The sequence below is a fragment of the Staurois parvus genome, unplaced genomic scaffold (assembly GCF_062004578.1).
Source record: "Staurois parvus isolate SC_StPar_1 unplaced genomic scaffold, SC_StPar_1.0 ptg000096l, whole genome shotgun sequence".
Classification (NCBI taxonomy): domain Eukaryota; kingdom Metazoa; phylum Chordata; class Amphibia; order Anura; family Ranidae; genus Staurois; species Staurois parvus.
Genome location: NW_028317892.1, coordinates 11,635,418 through 11,657,392, shown reverse-complemented (window position 1 = coordinate 11,657,392; position 21,975 = coordinate 11,635,418). Strand labels below are relative to the sequence as shown.

Genomic DNA, 21,975 nt, shown 5'->3' with positions numbered 1-21,975 from the left:
CCATAGGGAAAGGGCTTATAAATGGAATGTACTCAATCACATAATGCATTTGCAATGAGGCTTAGAAAGCCTTAAAGCTGAACTTCAGGATATTTTAAAATTTGGACCATAACTTCCTGTCCCAGTGTATAAAACAAATGTGATTATTGTTTTTATCAAAAATTCCTAGTTTTTGAAAAAAAAGTCTCTTTTTCTAGCACATGATGTCATCATTTAAATAGAGAAAGTGCAGCATTGCACAGGCACCCAACAAGTAAGTATCAAGGAAACATCTGTGTCATGTCTGCTTAGTGTGCTGCACCACTGGAGCAAACTACATTTCCTGTTGTGCAATGAAAATTATAGTTGTGAATGGGCATGAATGTGGGTGGGATTGTGGGCTGAATAAGTTTGTTCCTAAATGTGATGGCCATTGCCTTCACACTGCATCCGTGGTGCGTGGGACAGATCAGGATTCCCCTGGCCTATCACTCTAACAAGGAAATCCAGATTATCAGCAGTCCTCAGAGGGGCCATCTACACTGATCATCAGGGCACTGATGATCAGTGCCCTGATGATCAGTGTAGCCCCATCAGTGCCACCTGTCAGTGCCCATCAATGCCACCTGTCAGTGCCCATCAATGCCAAACACCAGTGCCCATCAATGCCACATATCAGTGCCTACCAGTGCATGTCAATACCACATATCAGTGCCCATCAGAGCTGCCTTTCAGTGCCAGTCAGTGCCACCTATCAGTGCCAGTCAGTTTTACCTATCTGTGCCCATCAGTGCTGCCTATCAGTACCCATCAGTGCCACCTAACAGTTCTAATCAGTGCCGCCTAACAGTTCCAATCAGTGCCAGTCAGTGCCGCCTATCAGTACCACCTATCATTGCCCACCAATGCCGCTTATCAGTGCCATATATGAGTGCTGCCTTTCAGTATCCATCAGTGATGCTTGTCAATGCCCACAAGTGATGCCTATCAATGCCCATCAGTGCCACCTACCAGTGCCTCCTCATCAGTGCCACCTATCTGTGCCTCCTCATCAGTGCCCATCAGTGCAGCCTATCAGTGCCCATCACTGCAGCCTCATTAGCACACATTAGTGAAGAACAAAAATTACTTATTTACAACATTTTATAACAAAAACTAAGGAAAAACTTTTTTTTTTTTAATTTTCAGTCTTTTTTAGTATGTTTAGCAAAAAATAAAAAACACCAGTTGTGATTAAATATCACCAAAAGAAATATCTATCTGTCTCAAAAAATTATAAAAATTTTGTTTGGGTACAGGGTTGCATGACCGCGCAATTCCCATTCAAAGTGTGACAAGCGGTGAAAGCTGAAAATTGGCCTGGGCAGGAAGGGGACAAATGCGCCCAGTATGCAAGTAGTTAAAGTGTCTGCAGGTATGAGTATTAGTCTTTAGTGTAATCCCCATGTTCCTGCAGAGCACCCTTGGGCCCATACAGTACAAAGGGTCTTTACAAATGCCAAAACTTAAATTAAGCTCTATTGTTTATCACCCAGCTTTAAAATTTCAGAACCTCTATTACCAATAAAACACATGGCATTTGGCAATCTAATAAAAAGGGGTGGGGTCCAATAAAAAGGGGTGGGGATTAGCAATGAAACGGCATTTAATTCAAGGTGCCTGAACTTTAGCACTGCTATTACGCAGGAAACATCTCAGGCCATATCACTTTAACTTTAAAGTGAACCTGTGCCCAGACTGTGCGCACTTTAGCTTTGGATGATCACAAAAGTGTTTGTTTTTAAGCAAAAAGAAATCTAAGCAGAAAGCAGGGCAAAGATGGACAAAAAACAACTGCATATATGAGTGAATATATGTTGTATAAAACAAACAAATATTGAAACAAATAAAGAATATAAAAAAAAAAAATAGAAGCAGACAATTACACAGATATTTAATTTCCCATTAGTATACTTCCTATTGCATTTTTTCAAAATCATATCTGATAATATGCTGTATCTTTATATTATATATGATATTAATGTTCTGTTTGATTGTATCTAATATATCATGTATATGCATGTAATATCTTTTTTTGAGACTTTTACTTGAGGGAATAGTACAGGTTAGATGGTTGTAGCTTCTAATTATTTTAAGGGGTGCGGTTAGTACCATCTTACAATTATGTATTACATTTGAAGTTTTTGATAAATAGTCAATTGTTTTATTATAACATCTGATGTATGTGGGGGTTTCTATTGTCTTCTAGGTAATTTTTTGCTTGTAGCTCAAAATAATTTTATGTCTCTTTATGAGTCAGGTTTATTAAAGCTACTGCTATTTCAGAAATCATTTCATGGAATCTGAAACTGTGATAGGGCCATGTGCTGGACTGCATGCACATAATTTGCTGTTTTAATGCTGCATGTTGGGAAATGAATCAGTCAGTATGATGGGAAACTGTAAATGTAAGTGGGAATATCAAACTAAATATACTTTATAGTTTAACATTTGAGTTAAGACATCTTTTAAATGCAAAAAAATAAACAAGAACACAATCAGAACACGATCACAGTGGGGGTGATCTGGTTCTGAACATTACCTTATGGTTTCAGCAGGTTCGTTGGCTCCCACGTTTGGAACAGGTTGAGTTTTCTGGCGGCTCGACAGCTCAGTGGCGCGATTTTCGACTTTCCCTTCATCATGAGCCACACAGCCGAACCCCGGTAAGTCCACTTGCTTTACAAGCGAGCTGGGAGGGGACTTACTTTCCAAACAGTCTTTTCTTTGTGAGGATTTCTCACTTCCCTTTTGCATTTTAATGACAAAATAATGCAATTTACTATATTTTTCACAATAGTTTTATGGTCAGTAATATTAATTTCAGTAATATTCAATTACTATTGTAATTCAAATTTTTCAAGTTTTTACAGTGACAATAGGCATTTGACTTACACTTAGTTCATCCCTCTGTTATGATGCTGTCCAAGGTACTGAAAAAGAATTTCTGGTAGAATAGTAGATTCTGCTATTGTCTGTTTTGACTATGGTGTCCTTTTATGCAACTGAGATCAGCGGCGATCCTAAGAATGGTTGCTGATCTCAGATCATTAGTGGTTTAGTAAACAGAGATGATCAGTGGAGAACATGTTCTCCACTGATCATCCCAGCTCACAGATGACCAGTGTATGAAGGAGCGATGTCAGCCCCTCACTGGCGTTCTGTGTGAAAATCTTCCTTCAGATTCTCCAGCTTAGAGGTGGAGAATCGGGGGAGCAGTAAACAAAGCAGCGGTAATTTACCACTGCTTAGTAAACTGTGTGTTTGACTGATCTCTTATTGTAATCTCGTGAGATTACAGTAACAGCAGCCATTTTCTAGCATTCAAAGCATTTGTAGATCGCTTCTCTCCTCATTAGGAGAAGAGATCTACACCACTTCATGAACAGGCATTCAGGGGAGAACTGTCTCCTCTGAGAATGCCAGAGAACTGAGCAGCGGTCATTTACCACTGCATGATAAAAGGACACCTATGAGGCGCTCAGGTTCACTAGCACTTCAAATTTATTTTTCTTATTCTTTTTTAGTTTAGAGATTGAACATAAGTACAAAAATTACAAAAGCAGAAAACAAAGTACAAAATAAAAACATTTTAAAAATGACAGAAAATGTCTTGTTAAATAAATAACATAATATCATTTAAAAATGGCTATCATTTACCTTTGTGCACTTATGCTTTAGTGATGTACTGTTCAGGGAGACTACCAACTATCTATATTATTTAATTATGCATAGCCAACATAGGAATATGGTTATGGCAATAGGAATTGCTTATTTTCCATGTTAAGTAATCATGGTCAACATAATTTTATATACCGCCTAACAGAGATGGGCAAATTAAAATTTTTTGCTTTCTTTCTTTTTAATAAATCCTTACATTAAGCTTTCACAGACACATACACACACACATATATATGTATGTGTGTGTCTGTGAGTGTGTGTGTGTGTGTTTGTGTCTGTGAAAGCTTAACATAAGGATTTATTAAAAAGAAAGAAAGCAAAAAAGTGTTAATTTATCAAAGTCAGTGTTCCCTTTGCAAAGTATATGTTTCTTTAGCTTGGTGAAAATGCTCAGGCTGTGTTTTCTTTAGATATACAATAATTCGCATGACAAATAAAAAAGTAACTTCTCATGATTAGATGAACACAGCTTTACATTATTCAATAAATTGAACATTCACTTTGCAAAGTGTTAAGTCTTAATTACTTTAGTAAATCAGCCTCATTATCTCTGGAATCTGATTGGCTTTTAGGAGTACACAACCATTATGCATGCCTGATCAACATTATTTTTTATCCAGGATATAGGTAGCCAGTGGCAGCATGTTATTAACCCTTTGAGGACCATAAGATTACGGAACACCAAAAGAATCAATTTTTTGTTTTTAAAGTTCGTACACTTCAGTTGCTGTAACTAAGCCATTTCATGAAATAATTGGCAAAAAGATAGATCCATTTGTTGATAAGAACTAATATTTTGACTCAAACCAAAAAAATAAAAAAAGTATTTTAAGTTCTTAATCGGATGATACAGGCAATTAAAAACATGGGACAAATACGTCCCTTGGTCCTCAAAGGGTTGAAGAATAAATCTACACTGATATATTAGTATTACGTTGTGATATGTCCTGATTCCTTAGATATAAATGGCAAAATAATGCAAGGATAAGTACACCTTTGGAGACATGTTACATGTTCCACCTGTATTTAGGATGGAATGTGTAACATGTTCCAGCTCTTGCCGCTGCTTGCAATTTTCACCTTTTTAAAGCTGTTCCCTGCACTACTTCTTTTCCACCACTAGATTCACTCTTCTGGGATGAGGTCAACATCATTTAACCCATTTCCTCTGAGCCCATCCCATTATAGACCAGCACCCAGTCTGTGACTAGACAGTGAGATAGCAGCTGCTCTGTAATAAGCTCATCTCTCTGTGATTTAGCTATCTCTATAGCTGTGCAATTTAAAGTAAACCTGTGCTTTGCTCGTGCAAGGTAAGCAACAGTTTCACTTTAAATAAAGGCCCACCAGCAGGTTATACTTACCTTTCTTTTGGTTTCCAACTACTGCATTTGGCCACAGGAGCAAAGAGAAATACCTGATACTTCAGAGTATTGAGAACATGTTACTTTCTCATTATAGTAATAGTGCTTTGCAACCATTTGCAGCTTGAAGCTTACACCTCTGATCTTTACTCCTGGCTGCCTAGTGGACTAATAATAATAAGTATAATATTCTAGCAGGGGTACTATTAAAATGAACCTGTTTCTTTGCTCTGCATGAGCAAATCACAGGTTTACTTTAAAGTTGGACACATTGCCAAATTGTAATTAACACTTTCTTTGTCTGCAGGGATATCTCTCAGCTGGGATTCCAGCCTGTCTCAGTTTAGATATCTAAATTACAGAATTCTAAAAAATGCTAAGTAGGGATGAGTGAGACATTCTTTTAGAGAAACCAAAGTAGTTACCATACCATTACAGCCCTCAGAAAATGTAATCAGGTTGTTTATGCAGTAGAACAGGGTTCTTCAAACTTTCTAGGCAAAGGGCCAGTTTACGGTCCTTCAGACTTTAGGGGGGCTGGACTGTTGCCATTGGCAGTAGAAAGGTTCCCGAAGTCAGTGGGGAAAACATAATGACCCATCTTTGGCATTAGTGGGAGCAATTGTGCCCCATCATTAGTGTCAGAGGAACTGTGCTCCATCGTTAGTGTCATTGGGAGAAATTGTGCCCCATCATTAGTGTAAGTGGGGGAAATTATGTCCCATTATTGGTATCAGTGAATTAAACAGTGCCCCAAGGGCCAGATACAAGCAAGCAAAGGGCAATATCTGGCCCCGGGGCAGCAGTTTGGTGGCCACTGCAGTAGAACAAGAGTGTCCATTTAATACTAGAAAATCCCTTTCTGGTGGTCATGAGATTTAATTATTTTGTAATGGAGCATTTTTTTTCAGTCAGTTACATGATTATATCATATTGTAAGAAGATTATTTACTACATAGTTAGACTGGCTGAAAAAAGACCATCCAGTTCAGCCATTTAATAAAAAAAACCCCAAAACATTATAATCCTTTACCCACAGTTGCTACAGGGGAAGGCAAAAAAACCCCAGCAAAGCATGATACAATTTGCTCTTGCAGGGAAAACAATTCCTTCCTGATCCCCCGAGAGGCAATTGGATATTCCCTGGATCAACTTTACCTATAAATGTTAGTATACAGTTATATTCTGTGTATCTACGAAAAATTCCAGACCTTTTTTAAAGCAATCCACTGACCTGGCCAGAACCAACTCTTGAGGGAGTCTATTCCACATTTTCACAGCTCTTACTGTGAAGAAACCTTTCCGTGTTTGGAGATTACATTTTTTTTCCTCCAGACCTAAAGAGTGCCCCCTTGTCCTCTGGGATGACCTCAGGGTGAATAACTCTACACCGAGTTCACTATATGGACCACTGATGTATTTATACATGTTGATCATATCCCCCCCTAATCTCCTCTTCTCAAGAGAGAATAAATTCAGTTCCTCTAATCTTTCCTCATAGCTGAGCTCCTCCATGCCCATCAGTTTAGTTGCCCTTCTCTGTACTCTCTCCAGTTCCCCAATGTTCTTGAATTACTAATACTGATTATTAAGTGATTTGATTGTTGAATTCACAGCAATCATATAGTTTTGAAATTTACCAAATCATTCAATATATTTATCTAACTTTAACATTTATGACACATAATTTCCAGCTCTGTAGAAAGTAAAATTGGAATCCATGGAAATTTCTAACAAAACTAAAAAAGTGATAGGTGACATGTATTTGCAGTTGCAATTTATGTGGTTAGATGTGAAGTTGCTTTTTCCACCTTGTTTGTTTTTCAGATTTTGTACAGGGATGTGATGCTGCCTCACAAGTCCAGGGCAGATTTAGTAGGAAGACCTGTGTAGCTAAATGGTTTCAGTGTTCTTTTAATGCCCACAAATGACTGCCAGTTTGTTTGGAACCAATGTTGCACCAACAAGCTCTAGCCATGTCCACCACCAGCAACACTATGTTGAATGGTGCAGTCCATGTTGCTTTTTTGATGTTAGCAGAATAGAAGATCCCCTAACCTGGTACGCGTCTTTGTTTAAGGTTTTGTAACCACTACAGAATGGCTCAGGTGACCATCATCCCTCTTTGTATAGCTGGCCACCCAAGTGTGCCACGTGACTTCCCTTGATTGCAATGAACTACAGAAAATAAAAATTGTAAATGTTTAGCACTAGACGTGCTCTTATTTTGGCATTAATTGCCTTCAGGATCTAGTATTCATTTTGCTTCAGTCTTATTTAAATAATATATAGGAATAGTCCTCTGTGAGTAAGCCAAGGGTCATTTTCCACATCCATGTGATTGTGTTTGTAAATTAGAAGAGATGCCACAAATACTTTACATAAGCAAATGCCACATCCTAACACAATCAGATTCCCGCCAGTTCAATTGTTTTGCCTTTTTCTTTTTTCGTATTCTATTCCCCTGCATCACTGAGGCCAATTTAAACAGCAAATGCAAATATTTTTCATCTCTCATTCACACCGCTTTGTGCTCACGGGACAGCCTTTTCATTGTATATGTGTGTGCTTGCAAGAGATTTACTGCCTTGTGGCATGCCACATGTCTTAAAAATTACTGTGCCCATTTTCTAGTGAAATAATTTCAACAAAGAGTGGCTCCTATTACAGCCAGAGAAGCAGAGACGTCATGATTTATTATTATTTATGGTCCCCGGGCCTTGTTTATGCACGATGGGTTAGGTGCGCGGGATAGCAATGCCATTATGCAAATGACATTGAATGTCCTTTCTGAGCCTAAATAATTTTTGTGTTGGACGATTAAACCTCATCTGTTATTGATATGGGCTGCAGTCGGGCTATTAAAGAGTCCCAACAGTACTTACTCCCAGTAATGGGAAAATTGAGAGGAAGAGTCTAAACAATTGCCTCTAGTGTGCTGTGATTGTCTGCTAGGAGTAGAACATAATAAACCCCCTGAATAGAAATTGTGTTTACTACTTAGGGATAAATAAAGAGGGGAGAAAATGTAATAAATTACACTTTGCGATTTGAATAGAGCACAGCAGAGCATTGGCGTTCTTTTCAATGTATTTATAGTTTTTATTTATTTTCTTTTTTTAGGTAAATAACAAGTAGCTTGGAATGATTCCCATCCAATACGCAGAAGAACAGGCTGGGAAGTGGGGAGTGGGGGGGTTGGCTGCTAGTTAAGTAGAACAGAGGACCAAGGTTTGCAATATGGACAAGGGAAACAAGGGAGCTAACATCACCACTTCCCCTTTCTCGCTCTCTTTTTCTCTCCCTCTCCTTTTTTGACACAGCTGTGCAGTTACATTTTGATCAGTCTTGATAGCTTATGAATTCCAAAATTGACAAAATTTATAGAAAAATGAGGATAATCCATCTTCCTTAGCAGCCTGTCAGGAGCTGGCTATACTTCATAATCCTCAATTACAGATGCTATTTTCAGGCATTTACATGCAGATATTAAACACAAATGAGAAACAAAGGAGGAATGGAAATCCAGCTATTTATATGTACAGTATATTGTTTTTTAGAATACAGAAATATAAAACATATGCAATCTTTGTATTCTAAACAGGTTTGGCTATGAATTATTTTTTCTTTGGAAAATTCCTTTGTAATGCTGAGGTTTGATTGCACCAGCTGAACTTTGGTTTTGGAAGGAATTTGAGTTTGTTTTTAAAAACATTTGAAAAAATACGATTGCCCGCTGTGAAAAAAAATCAGATGTGTGGTAAGCATTTCACACCAAATACATAGCAGTGTTTAGGTAAAAAAGTGAGGAGAGGTGTTAAATCCTAATAGCCCCATGTGTAAAAGAGGGATTAACCACTGTTATCATCTATTTCAAATGTCATTATTGATAAAGAACATTTATTATGTTTTAACAAACGTATCCCATGTAGGTTTTTATGGACTGTTCTGTTGAGTTGGCATGCCTTCCATACTCAACCACTTGTAGAGCAGCTCACAAAATGCTTTTCTGGCAATTTGTCATTTAAAACTATAGCATTTTAGGATGTACAGTACGTACCTCTAAATTCTAAATACAGGCAACAGTCAGTGTTTCTTTTTCTGCCTCAGTAGGTCCGTTATGTTCTCTTGTCCTACATATTTTAGGCAGGCCATAGACGAGTCAAAAACCCAACGTTCTGTCGATCAAAAAACGAAAATAGCTCTTATGATTGTACCATCATTTGTTTCTTTTTTCTAAAAAAATCCAGCATGTTGGATCAGGCACTTTCGAATGTGGCACGAAAATTGCATGCCACAGCTGGCACACTAATGATGTGAAAAATTAACAATTTGATGATCGACAAGAATTTTAATTCGGTTTTCGACTCATGTATGGCCTGCTTTAGTTCAATCTATTAGCAACCATCCACACCCATGCTGTAATTTCTTCCAGTACTAGATATTAAAGGAAAGAATGACAAAATATGAAATACTAAAACAGTATATACAAAGATAAGATAATTAGGTGTAAATACAGAGAAGATGGGCTGCTTTTCAGCCTTAAAATTGTGATAAGACACAGGTCACTCTATATGTATGTATATATAGCTAAATAATGTGAGCAAACATTCTAAGTTATTGAGGGACATATAGATTGATGGCAGACAGTGGCAATACTACTGCAAGTATTTACAAGTAAGTCAGAACTTGTTGAAGGAGAGAATCCCACACTAGCCCCCAGCCACTGCAGTCTAGCTTGAAGGTGCTGCACAAGTTTAGCCTTGGCCACCTGGGCCTCACCCTTTTACAGAGTTTGGACAAATTTTTAAGAGATTTATCAATACACATTGATGTCCACTGGATCTGGATATCTGGCACCACAGCTACATGTATACATCATGCATGGTAAATTAGTAGTTACATAATTCATGACTACATGCATGGGCAGATGTGATCACTGTACATTTGAAGTTTCTATTCCATTAGATATTGAATAACCTAAGCTGTTGGATTAATGATTACAAAACTGTACACAGTACTCTTTTACACAAATGTTTGTACATGGCAGGGTATCAAGAGTTTGGAAGTGAAGACAGAGTAAGGGTAAATGATATGCTGGTGAAAGCAGTGTGCTGGGGAAAAAAAAGGAATGTAAATGACACATTATTATTATTATACAGTATTTATATAGCGCCAACAGTTTGCTCAGCGCTTTACATTATAATGGGAGACAGTACACGAGACAGTACAGTAACAATACAATACAATACATGAGGGGTTCGAGGGCCCTGCTCCTTGAAGCTTACAATCTAGGAGGGAGGGGATAGTGGTACAGGAGGAAATAGCTGTGGGGGATGGAGTGGTGGGAAGAGCAGAGGAGATCGGCAATTAGGTGAGGGCTGGGTAGGCTTCTCTGAAGAGAAGGGTTTTCAGGGTGCGTCTAAAGGTGAGGAGGGTAGGTGACAGTCTGATGGATTGGGGTAGGGAGTTCCAGAGGATGGGGGAAGCCCTGGAGAAGTCCTGGAGATGGGAATGGGAGAAGGAGACCAGGGAACTAGAGAGTAGGAGGTCTTGTGAGGAGCGGAGAGTGGGTTTTGGGTGGTAGATGGATATTAGATCGGTGATGTAGTTTGGGGCAGTGTTATGAACAGCTTTGTACGTCGATGATAATATTTTGAATTTTATGCGTTGGGCAATCGGAAGCCAGTGGAGGGATTGGCAGAGGGGGGTGGCGGATACAGTGCGGTTAGTAAGGTGGATGCGTCTGGCCGTAGAATTCAGGATAGACTGAAGCGGGGATAGCCTGTGTTGGGGTAGGCTGGCGAGGAGGGAGTTACAGTAGTCAAGTCGTGATATGGTAAGGGAGTGAATGAGTTGCTTAGTAGTTTCTGGAGTTAGGAACGTGCGTATTTTGGAGATGTTATGGAGGTGGAGTCTGCATGAATTTGTCAGCGATTGGATCTGGGGCTGGAAAGACAGATTGGAGTCTAGAATGACGCCTAGTACTCTGGCTTGCGGGGTGGGGCTGATGGTGGCGTTGTTGGTCGTGATGGAGAGGTTGGGGGGGGGGCGTGGACTGGGGGGAAAACTAGGACACATGAAACAATCAGTTACTTTATTGTATTCTGAAATCACCAATCAGTGTAGGTACAAATGCAATTTATATTTATTTATATTTCTTTATAGAAAATTTGAACTTTTAACAGTACAAATGCTCTTCAGCTATTTAGAGGCTGTGATACACAACCCAGCTTTAGAAACATTTGGCTTATTTACTAAAGGAGTTGAGAATCTCCACTCAATAAATCGTGTAAATATTCAATACAGTTTTCCAATCATGTGAAAAGCAGATTACTGGTTATTTATTTAATCTCCACTTGAATGGGTATTCAAAGTAAACAGAAATGTGCTTTTCACATGACTGAAAAATGTAAGTGAACATTCACACAGTTTACTGAGTGAAGGTTCTCACCTCCTTTAGGAAATGAACTTTGTGGTGTTGGCAATAAGGCAGTGCACAGTGCATTTCTGCATAAAGGAAGTACAATTAAAAGCAAAACAAAAGTAAAGTGTAAAATTACAAAATATGTGATACGCACTTCATACATAGAGCATACAAGAGAAATACAGCAGATACATTGCTATAATTAAAAGAGAGCAAAGGATAGCAAAGAGTGATACAGTATATAAAGAAAAAAAGTCAAGATGACATATGGGAGCTTCCACTTACTTTTTTTTTTGAAAGTGCAAGCTCCATACCTGTTATCTTTTTGCTTGCTTCATGATGTAGTTTGTCATCGACAAAGAGAAAACATGTTCTGACATCTGATGTGCACATACTTCTTCCAGGTTAGTGACTCACCCAATAGTGGGACAAAGATAAAATTAACAGCTCTATCCTGACAGGCCCCTTTTAAAACATACAATACTCCAAAAAAGTTATTGGCAAAATGTGTCCTTGGTAAACAACAGAAAACATACTTATTCTCTATTGATATATTCAGTAAAGAAGCTGCAAATTGCTGCAAAAAGTTTTGGCACACAGGGATTCATTTTATTTTTATTTTTATTTTTTTTAATTTTAAAAGGTGGTTTTACTCTTTGTTCAATATATTATCATTTGAACCTGCATGATGGTGTTTAATAGTGAAAGTGAGAAACCTGAGGCATATGAAGGTGCTCATGGGTATTAGTTTCTTATATTATTAAAAATGTTTAATTGAATTAAATTAATTTGAGATTGGCATGCAGCATTTTAGTTGCTATGTAGTCTGTTACACCTTCCTTTGGGATCTCAAGTTTCTATATTACAGCGCTAATTGCTAATTCACACTTTCCCATACAAAAAAATCCATTCTGTAATAAAAATTTGGACTGATGATCTTTCAGCACTTCCATATTTACCTGCACTCTGCAGATATTGAGAACATAGAGCGTATATTATGTTTTAAATTGGTTGTAAATCTCTGACATGAAATATGAACATTGCATATTCCATGATAGCGTGTACTTGTCCAGAGCACTAAATGTCATTTCTGTCTACTGGCTCGTTCCTCTATCTGCAGAAGTCACTTCTGACAAGTTTTCCTGACACCAAGAGATAATAAGGTGACAAGAGAGGGAGCTCCAGCACACAAACTGTGATTGAAAGCCACAGCTCTGTCCCTGTGTGCTGTGTGAAGGAGGGTGTGTCCCTTCCCTCCAATCAGCTCTTACTGAGCTCTTCAGAGTGTAACTACAGCTCCCCACCCCATTCTTTCTGTCAGCTCAGACAAGTTGTATAAATTCTGTAATGTGAATGACTGTAGAGAAATGAAGTCTCTTATGTCAACTTATGTAGGAGGATTTGTTTAATCTCTGTGTATCATCTGAGGCCAGTCACTTCACTGCGTATATGTGAAGGTTTACAACCACTTTAATTTTTAATCTTACATGTTCCAGATACTGTACATTACTTTAAAGAACAACACTTTTCTTTCATTTTGTACGTAAAGCCAACCAGATGGAGATGGAGATTTTGCATGTGGCACTGTTTGTAATAAATTATATGGACTGTTTTTAAAGACAAGTTATGTATAACCTCTGTCAAAATGGTACATTATGAAGCTGCTGGCAACTGATAATTCAGAATGTTGGGTAGGCTGCTATGGCTGATCTATCTGAAAGGGGCAAATTATTTGCCATTTGTTTTGGACCACTGGGGATCGATTTACTAAAAGCAAAAATGTTGTTCACTTTGAAATAAGCTTCTCTCTTAGCTTAGTGAATGAGCTGAAGCTCTGCATTCAAACATGTGCAAGCCAGATACTGGTTTTGTTTTCTTTCCTTGCTTATGATTGGGTATTTTTTGCAGATAATTTTCACCACATCTACTAAGCTAAGGAAAAATTCTCCTGTAAAGTGGTGAACAGCCTATTTGCCTTTATTATTTCAACCCCGCTGTCATCAAATTTTTCTGAGCCACTGACCATTACAGTCTTCTTTTTACTGAAGTCAAGACACTAAACGTGAACCCAAAAAGTACAGGTCTGGACTTATCCAGATTCATTTGCTGCAAGAGGATACTGGTGAACAGAGGTTTACCAAATAATCTCCCTCTGCATGCTTAACCCAGAATTATGCTTTTAACAGTGATTGTTGGTTCAAAGTTAAATATCCCATTACTCAGGCCTAGACTCTCTAACTGGTTCCAATGGGCATGCCATCTCCATGCCTTCAGTCAGTAATGAGCAGTTGGTCTGACTGGGGAACTTGAAATCCTCTAGGCTCCTTCTCCGTGGATGGAGGTAGGATGAGGACCATGGGGATGGGGTGGTAGGAATTCCATTTTTAAACATGTAAAACTGATAACATAGCTTTTATTACTTGCTTTTATTACTTTTATGGTCTGTGTCAATGGATTTTTATTCACTCCAAGTAGGTTTTGCATTCCAGTCTATGAGAATGCAAAACCTGCCTGAAGCAGGACAAATGCAGGTCAGAAGGAGGTCAACTGCAGGTCAAATGCACCAATTAATAAATTATGAATGATCTGAGAAACATCTCAAACTGATGTAAACTGATGTTCTCCAAACAAGCCTGAATCCCATGGACACAGGCCCTTACAAGGAGCAAACAGGCTGACCTCTCTGATGAATTTCCATGCATAGCAAATAACTAGTGAAGCCTGAATATTGCTCTTTACCTTATCAAGTAAACATGAAAATCTATTATTCTTGTACAAGAGAACTGAATGTAGTTTATTTAATTTTTTTCTTTATAGACAACAGACTATTCAGCCATGGCATCTCTAACTGGGGGTTTGGATGAGATGAAGTCCAGTCTAACAAGTCCTTCTTCAGGAGATTTAGGAGGAGCTGTTCCTGGACCACAGTCATATCCTATTGTGACAGGTAATGAACAATTTAATAAAAGATAGTTTACACTACAAGACATTACAAACAACAATGATGAAGTACAAAACATAACTTGAGCTTTTCCTTATCTCTTCTTTATCTATAATCTCTGTTTGTTCTAATCCATCACAAGACATGAGCAGAAACAGACAAACTTGCACATTTTAGCACAACAATAAATGCAGATCAAGCAGTGCCCTTACAGGTGTCAGTAATATATAAATTAGTATTTCAAATTTACAAATGAACATATTTGGAGTCCTTGATGAAACAAACACCATAAGAAAGTGCCTCCAAGGGCTGTCCAATTCGGTCCATAGGTCCGACAAGTGCATCTGTCTACTCGAGAGACTCTTTCCAGCACTAAGGGTATCCGGACAGTGAAAAAAAAGAAAGAATAAGGCTAAAACAAAAGGTATGGGAGTAGGGAGGGAAGGAGAAAGTGGGGAGTAGAGAGGGAAACACAACACTGTAAATATAGAAGCACCCTACCAGGATCTGCCAGATCTAACTATTGAATAGTAATATTCACAGAGAATTAAATTGCTTCCTCTTCAACCATTAAGATCTTTATATTTCTCCATAGTCATAAAGTGAATCCATCCCACCCCTTCTATACCTTCACAGTTCATTTCCCATGATTTCATTAACTATTCTAAACCCACTTTTCAGAGAGGGTACCTGGGATGTTTTTCACCTACAGAGTATGAGGCTCTTTGCCACATTAAGTAGATAGGAGGTTAATGTCTGATTATATTTCTTAATGGATATGAGAATCGCATGAAATGGCATGTGCAATGGGTCTTCCAGGACCTTGTGACCTAGGTTCTGAGTCATAAGTGCCTGGACCTTTGTTCAAAAGAATTTAATATAAGAGCATTCCCACCAGAGGTGGAGAAAGGTGACCTCTTCGGCACACCCTCTCCGACATGTAGAAGATTGGTATAGGTATACATATGGGTCAGTCTAACTAGGACCTGATAACATACACCATATAACACAATTCCTGGATCTTATAATTAGAAGATGAGACATGAACCAGTCTTTTTTTCGTATTTAGGTCATTCAAGAACATAAGTCCTAGGTTCCCCTATCATTCTATCAAAAAGCAGGGGTCAGCCTTGGACTCCAGGGTCAACAATGTTTTGAAGAATGTGAGCAACAGAGGCTGGAGTAACAGGTCCTGCACTAATGTGTTCACACTCTGTCTTTGATTATCGATCTCTACATGGATCACTCAGAGTGTGAAACAGGTGTTGTTACTGGGTATATCTCCAAGGGTCCATAGGGAATGACCCTCACTCTTCTCTGAGTAGGATTAAAGGTACAGCTTACCATTGAAAGCAAATTTACCACATCTGAAATTATTTTATGACACCCATTTTTCAAAAAACCCACATCTTCCCCAAGTTCAAATCACTGGAAATCTCCTAATGGTGCTAGAAGTGAATGGGCAGGTAAGAGTGAATATTTAGAATTTAACTTTTCCTACATTCTCAAAGTTGTGAAATTGAGTGGAGAGATGTAAACTGATATTCCTTTATGACAAAGCACAAGCCATAGATTTTTCCATAGGCGCCCATTGTTTAAAGTTGATAGCCAAATTCAATTTAATAACATAAGCTAAATGTATTGCCTTGTATCAACTTTTACTTCAGGAACCTAACCCACCAATAGGCTTAGATCATCTAAGAATGGAGTAAGCTGAGTACAGTCTGTCCCCCATCTATACAAACTGTAGAAAAATCCTATGCCTCTGCTGATAAAGGAAACTTGATGAAACTTTGAATAACATTCGAAGGAAGAAGAGAATTATAGTTTTTTTACCTAGGTATTTTACATTTGCATGTTACCCAAAGATTCACCAAGTGAATCTTTGTGAATATTTTATTCATTTTAACAATCTGTATACTGCCCAGCCAAGTGAAGGTTACCTTATCCTATGACCACAAATCATTTGGATGGCCATAATCAGTGGGGGGGAAATTGTCCTTATAGATGGTTTGTAAATTGGTAAGTTTGACCCTGAGATAGATTATATCATGTGGTTGCCAAGAAAAGGGAAACTCAGTTCTGATTAAGTTTACCAGCTATTTAGACAGGTGGACTTGGAAGAATTACCCATTTATAAATGTTTAGTTTGAAGTTGGAGAGATTGTAAAACCTTTCCAGACCTGCCATGATGTTTGGAACGGAAATATTTGTACTCCTGAAAATCTGTGTTAAGTCCTATCTTGCAATAGAGGGCTTCCAACAGCAAAATAAATAACATAGGGGAGAGAGGACACCCCTGTTGTGTAGCATTCCCTGCACTGAAGAGAGAGGACAAGGTACTATTCATGTTTACTCTTGCTGAGGATCCTGTACAGAGTGCCTAACTAATGTAACATCTCTTGTCTCACTTTGGCTAGCCTCATCCTTAAAAATCCAATGAATTCTGTCAAATGCTTTTTCAGTATCCATTGACAAAGTTAGACAGGGGACCTTTTGAGTGTATACCCAGTGAATGATAGAGAGTGCTGGCTGTGAGTTGTCCTGGGCTTCCCTCTGCGATACAAAACAAGCTTGAATATGTTTAGACAGATAAGGTTTTAATCTGTCTGATAGGATTTCAGCTGGCACTTTTGTATCCACATTAAGGGATGGGTCTACAGTTCGAACAGTTAGGCTGGCCATAAATGGAGCAAGAAATTTGCTTGATTCCCCCATCAATACAGACAATGTTGACAGAGGAGTCATTCTCACTGAGCCATTATGTTCTTCTGGAGGGGGTGGGGTGGGGGTGGGGGGTTAGGGGTATCCCTGCCAAGAGAAAACAGTGATTATTGCTGTAACAGCCAATAGCAATAATTGCATGTAAAAATCAATCAGGCTGGTTTTACCCAAGTTGATTGATCGATCAGCTTGGGTACATTCAGCCTGCTCATACATGGCTGGCTAGAGTGGTCCTTGCCCTAATTAGGAATAAGAACAACAAATAGAGCCAGAGATTCAGTCAATAAATGTCTAGTTTCCAGAGAAGAATTTTAATAGCCATGCATAAGGTTCATGAATACATCTGCCAGCGTCCAGATCTGAACCTGGGACCAATGTGGTGTCTGGGTATAGCTCTTCTCGATATTCCATCCAACAAAAAACACTACAGGAAACAGGTCTGCTTCAATTGAACTTTAGTGCAGGTCCTGCCACTAGTCCCTACTTGTTTTGCTTTGTATCTTTTAGGTCACTTTGCAGTCAAGCAAGGAAGCAAACCTTTGTAGTACAGTATATTAATGAGCTTTACTAAACAATAATGCTGTACATGCAAACTACTTACAATGGTAGGAAAACAATACACAACATACAGAGTATTTCAAATATGCATACAATATATACATGCACAAGCTATCCATCCTTCCTAGCAAATAAGCATTGACAATGTAAGCAATACAGATACATTAAAAGTTACTTTACTTGAATTTTAGTGTAGGTTTAGTGCCATCCCCAGGTGAACTTAACTTCTAGCACAGACTTTCTTTGGACCTATGAATTCCCCTTCCTCTTGGGTCTTTTTGGTGATATAGAGTCATATTTCTTCTATCCAGGATCTCTTCCAAGACTCCTCCTTGCTTCTCAGAGTCCTCCAAACTATTGCTTCTTTGTGTTCAACACATGGCTGTGTTCAAGTCCTCTTTTTCCTTCCCCCATTTCCATTGCCAACATCCAAGTCTCCATGAAACCAGTAAATTAGTTAATTAGCATTTGAAAAGAGGAAGCCCGGCTTCTAAAAACAATGCATTATTTCATATATTTCTGCTATATAAAAAAGTAGCCAAATTAGCTCCCTGCCTGATCCTTTGGACAACCTTGCATTGTATCTTGATTCTGGTGAACCTTGAACTCTTTTCTCCTCCCATGAACATCTTGTTTTAAGTCATGTCTCTGCGCTTCCTGCTTGCCAGATGATTGTGCTCTCTCCAGCCCATACTGTATCTTGCTTCCTTCATACCTGCTGCTGTCTTTAGCTTCACTACCACTATGCTTCCGTCTGATCCCACCTAGCCAATACTCCTTACTGTCCTTTTGGCTTGTTCATGGGCTGAGCTTTTTCATGTTCCTTATCTGCTTCATCCATTACCTATCTCTCATTTGCTCTGTCCCGGCTGAGCAATCCAGAGGGCAGAGACCTGGCATTACCATGAAATGAGATCCATCTTCACCATCAGGAGCTCTGGTGAAGACTAGCTAGCGCTTAGACCCCACAACTCAGGTAAGCTTGTGCCATCCACTAGGGGGATCTGCTTGTATTTTAACAGCTCATTACTCATGAACCTCTCAACTACTACAGCCATTGTCCCCCGAGCCGAATCACAGTTGTTGGCAATATTGATAAATCTGAGATAATAATCCCTGGTTAGGTTATCAGGGCTTTTGCCTATTGCCACAAAATGGCTTTGGTGAGTTTAGGGTGGGTTACCTAACCTGAATAGGCCTACTTCACTATAGGCCTGTGCATCTGGAGTTTAAAAAACTTGGCCTTTTCAACGAAGAGGACAAACAAGACAGAATAATTATTACAAAAAAAATTAGTAAATGGATGGTGGTATTTTTTTGTATTTAAGATAGGCAGCACATAAACCTCCTTTACGCTATTCCTTTGGATATCTCTAGTATAAAAGAGGTTAGTACAGTTCAGAACAACCTTGTATTTAAAGCATCCATCTAGTCCTGAAGAGTAGATTGGCATAAAATAGCTGGAGACTTCTTATACTAGGAGTGCCAGGGTAATATTGCTTTAGGGGAGTAGGATTTATTTATTTATTTTTTGAAAGTAATAAAAATGTAAAAGAAATGCTGTGATTATGTGACATATGGGCTAATGTTTTTAGATATCTTCCAGAAATCAATCACCACAAATTTTGAATCCAGATGATTGACTTATTTATCTCCATGTAGCTGCATTGCCTTATTATGCCCTAGGAAGTCAAAATGTTGAACTTTTAGGTACTATGAAGTGTATAATATGCTACTGTGGAATCCTGTGAGAAGAAGCTAAGTGTTTCTCTTGGTTTATCAACTGCTTCCCTTTGAGGACCATAAGATTACGGAACGCCAAAAGAATCAATTTTTTGTTTTTAAAGTTTGTACACTTCAGTTGCTGTAACTAAGCCATTTCATGAAATAATTGGCAAAAAGATAGATCCATTTGTTGATAAGAACTAATATTTTGACTCAAACCAAAAAAAAAAAGTATTTTAAGTTCTTAATCAGATGATACAGGCAATTAAAAACATGGGACAAATACGTCCCTTGGTCCTCAAAGGGTTAAGTTAACATAGGCAATTCTCCTGCCTATGTTTTAAACCAGTAGGTGCTTCATATACGTTTGTTGAGCTCTGCTGGAAAATTAGCAAAAGAGTTTAGAGTGAATGTCAAATTGATCATTAAAGCACCATAGGACAGATTCTATTACTTTCTTTTAGTTTATTTTCTGAATGCTTTTGTATGCTGCTGGCACCTTTCAAGCAGAGTTTATGGGACTCTGTTAGCAAGGCAATCTAACTACTGTTTACCTGATGTTAAATGGAACAGAGCACAAATAAACTTGAACCCTAAGGGAGATGACAGCTGGAATTGTTGTGTTGGTGTTTAAATAAATGCAATGAAAACCTGTATCTCTACCTTTTTGCGTAACAATATTTTTCCTTTACTGTAATGTGTTCTGATAAAGGACCTTTAAACTACACCCCCTGTGATTTACATGCCATGCAGAATTTAAACACATCAATTTTATTATGATAAATATATTCCTGTCTGGTAAAGAAATGAAGATGTATAGCTAGTTTCATGTAAAAATTTCAAGTTAAACTGATACAAACTAAAACCTTAGGGCTCCTACACATAAATGCATGCACAAATCACTAACTATATATAGCTAAAAAAAATGACTAAGAATGAGTTCATCTCACAGTCCAAGTACTGACTGATATCATAATTACAGGTAACATAGTTTATAAGGATGAAAGGTCCATCCAGTTCAACTTATATGTGTGTTTATGTGTATGATTTATATTCTTTAACAGTTCTCATAGTCATGAATATTCTGTTTCTTTTAAGGAAGACATCTAAATGTTTTTTGAAGTTGTTGGCACTCTCAGCTAGTACCTTTCCTGGGGGAGGGAGTTCCACATTTCAATTACTCTAACAATACTCATAGAATGATAACAGGTTGGTCTGAAAAGAACAGTCTTTCAGAAATCTATATGAATTCAGAGTCAGTTACTTATGCTAGTTGTAGGTGAAATACATTTAATGGTTTGTTAAATGTAGATAACTCCTTTGAAATGTAGACAGGACTTCTGGCTTCTATATTTTGGAAGGCCAGTGATTTAACACCTCATTCTCAACTGCTTCAGCTCCGGAAGATTTACCTCCCTTCACGTACAGGCCATTTTATGTTATATGGTGCTGCGTTACTTTAACTGACAATTGTGCAGCCATGCAACACTATACATAAATGAAATTTATATATTTTTTCCCACAAATAGAGCTTTATTTTGGTGGTATTTGATCATCACTGGTTTCTTTTTATTTTTTGCACTATAAACGAAAACCCCCCAATATTTTTTACTTTGTGCTATAATAAAAAATCAAATTTCTTCATATAACGCCAACAGTTTGTGCAGCACTTTACAAAATGACGGTAGACATTACAGTTACAATACAATTTGGTACAAGAGGAAACAGAGGGCCCTGCTCATTAGAGCTTTCAATCTATCTATAGAAGTACCTGTAATAAAAAATAAATAAATCTAGAAGGAAGGGTTGAATGATACAAAAGGTAATAGCTTTGGGGGATGAGGTGATGGAGGAAATAAAAGGCATACTAGTTAGAAGCAGGATAAGCTTCTTTAAAGAGGAGGGTTTTCAGGGACAGATTAGAAGATAGCTGGACAAATTGGGGTAGGAAGTTTCATAGGATGGGAAAAGCTCAGGAAAATTCCTGGAGGTGAGCATGGGAGGAGGTGACACAGGAACTAGAGAGCAGAAGGTCTTGGGAGGATCGAAGAGAGCGGTTTGGCTGATGTTTTGAGAACAGATTGGGGATGTAGCTGGTGGCAGAGTTGTGGATTGCTTTGTAAATGGTTGTTAGTATTTCAAATTTTATTCTTTGGGCGAGTGAAAGCCAATGGAGGAATTGGCAGAGGGGTAGCAGACACTGAATGGTTGGTAAGGTGGATAAGCCTGGCAGCAGTATTCATGATGGACTGGAGGGGGGATAGCATATGTACAGGTAAATCAATGAGCAGGGAGTTGCAGTAGTTGAGGCGAGCGATAACCAGGGAGTGAATTAGGAGCTTTGTGGTATCATTAGTTTAAAAGGAGAGTATTGTGGAGATGTTGCGGAGGTTGAGGCGGCATGATTTGGACAGGGATTGGATATGGGCCTGAAAGGATAGTTCAGAATCCAGGGGTACCCCTAGCAAAATGTATTCTGCTACAAATCTTTCTTAAAAAATCCCAATAAGCTTATAGTGATTGGTTTGTGCAAAAGG

General features: G+C 38.3%; 1 protein-coding gene across 4 annotated transcripts in view; it reads left to right on the top strand.

Moving 5' to 3' along the window:
* PAX5 (paired box 5) overlaps positions 1–21,975 on the top strand; it is a 316,202-nt gene that overhangs the window by 196,039 nt on the left and 98,188 nt on the right. For 3 of the 4 annotated variants that reach the window (XM_089670900.1, XM_089670897.1, XM_089670898.1), the window contains exons 7-8: positions 2,574–2,684; positions 14,308–14,437. In XM_089670900.1, coding sequence (XP_089527026.1) covers positions 2,574–2,684; positions 14,308–14,437 — 241 coding nt within the window. The remainder of the gene's footprint in view (positions 1–2,573; positions 2,685–14,307; positions 14,438–21,975) is intronic. The other variant, XM_089670899.1, reaches the window with a different exon arrangement.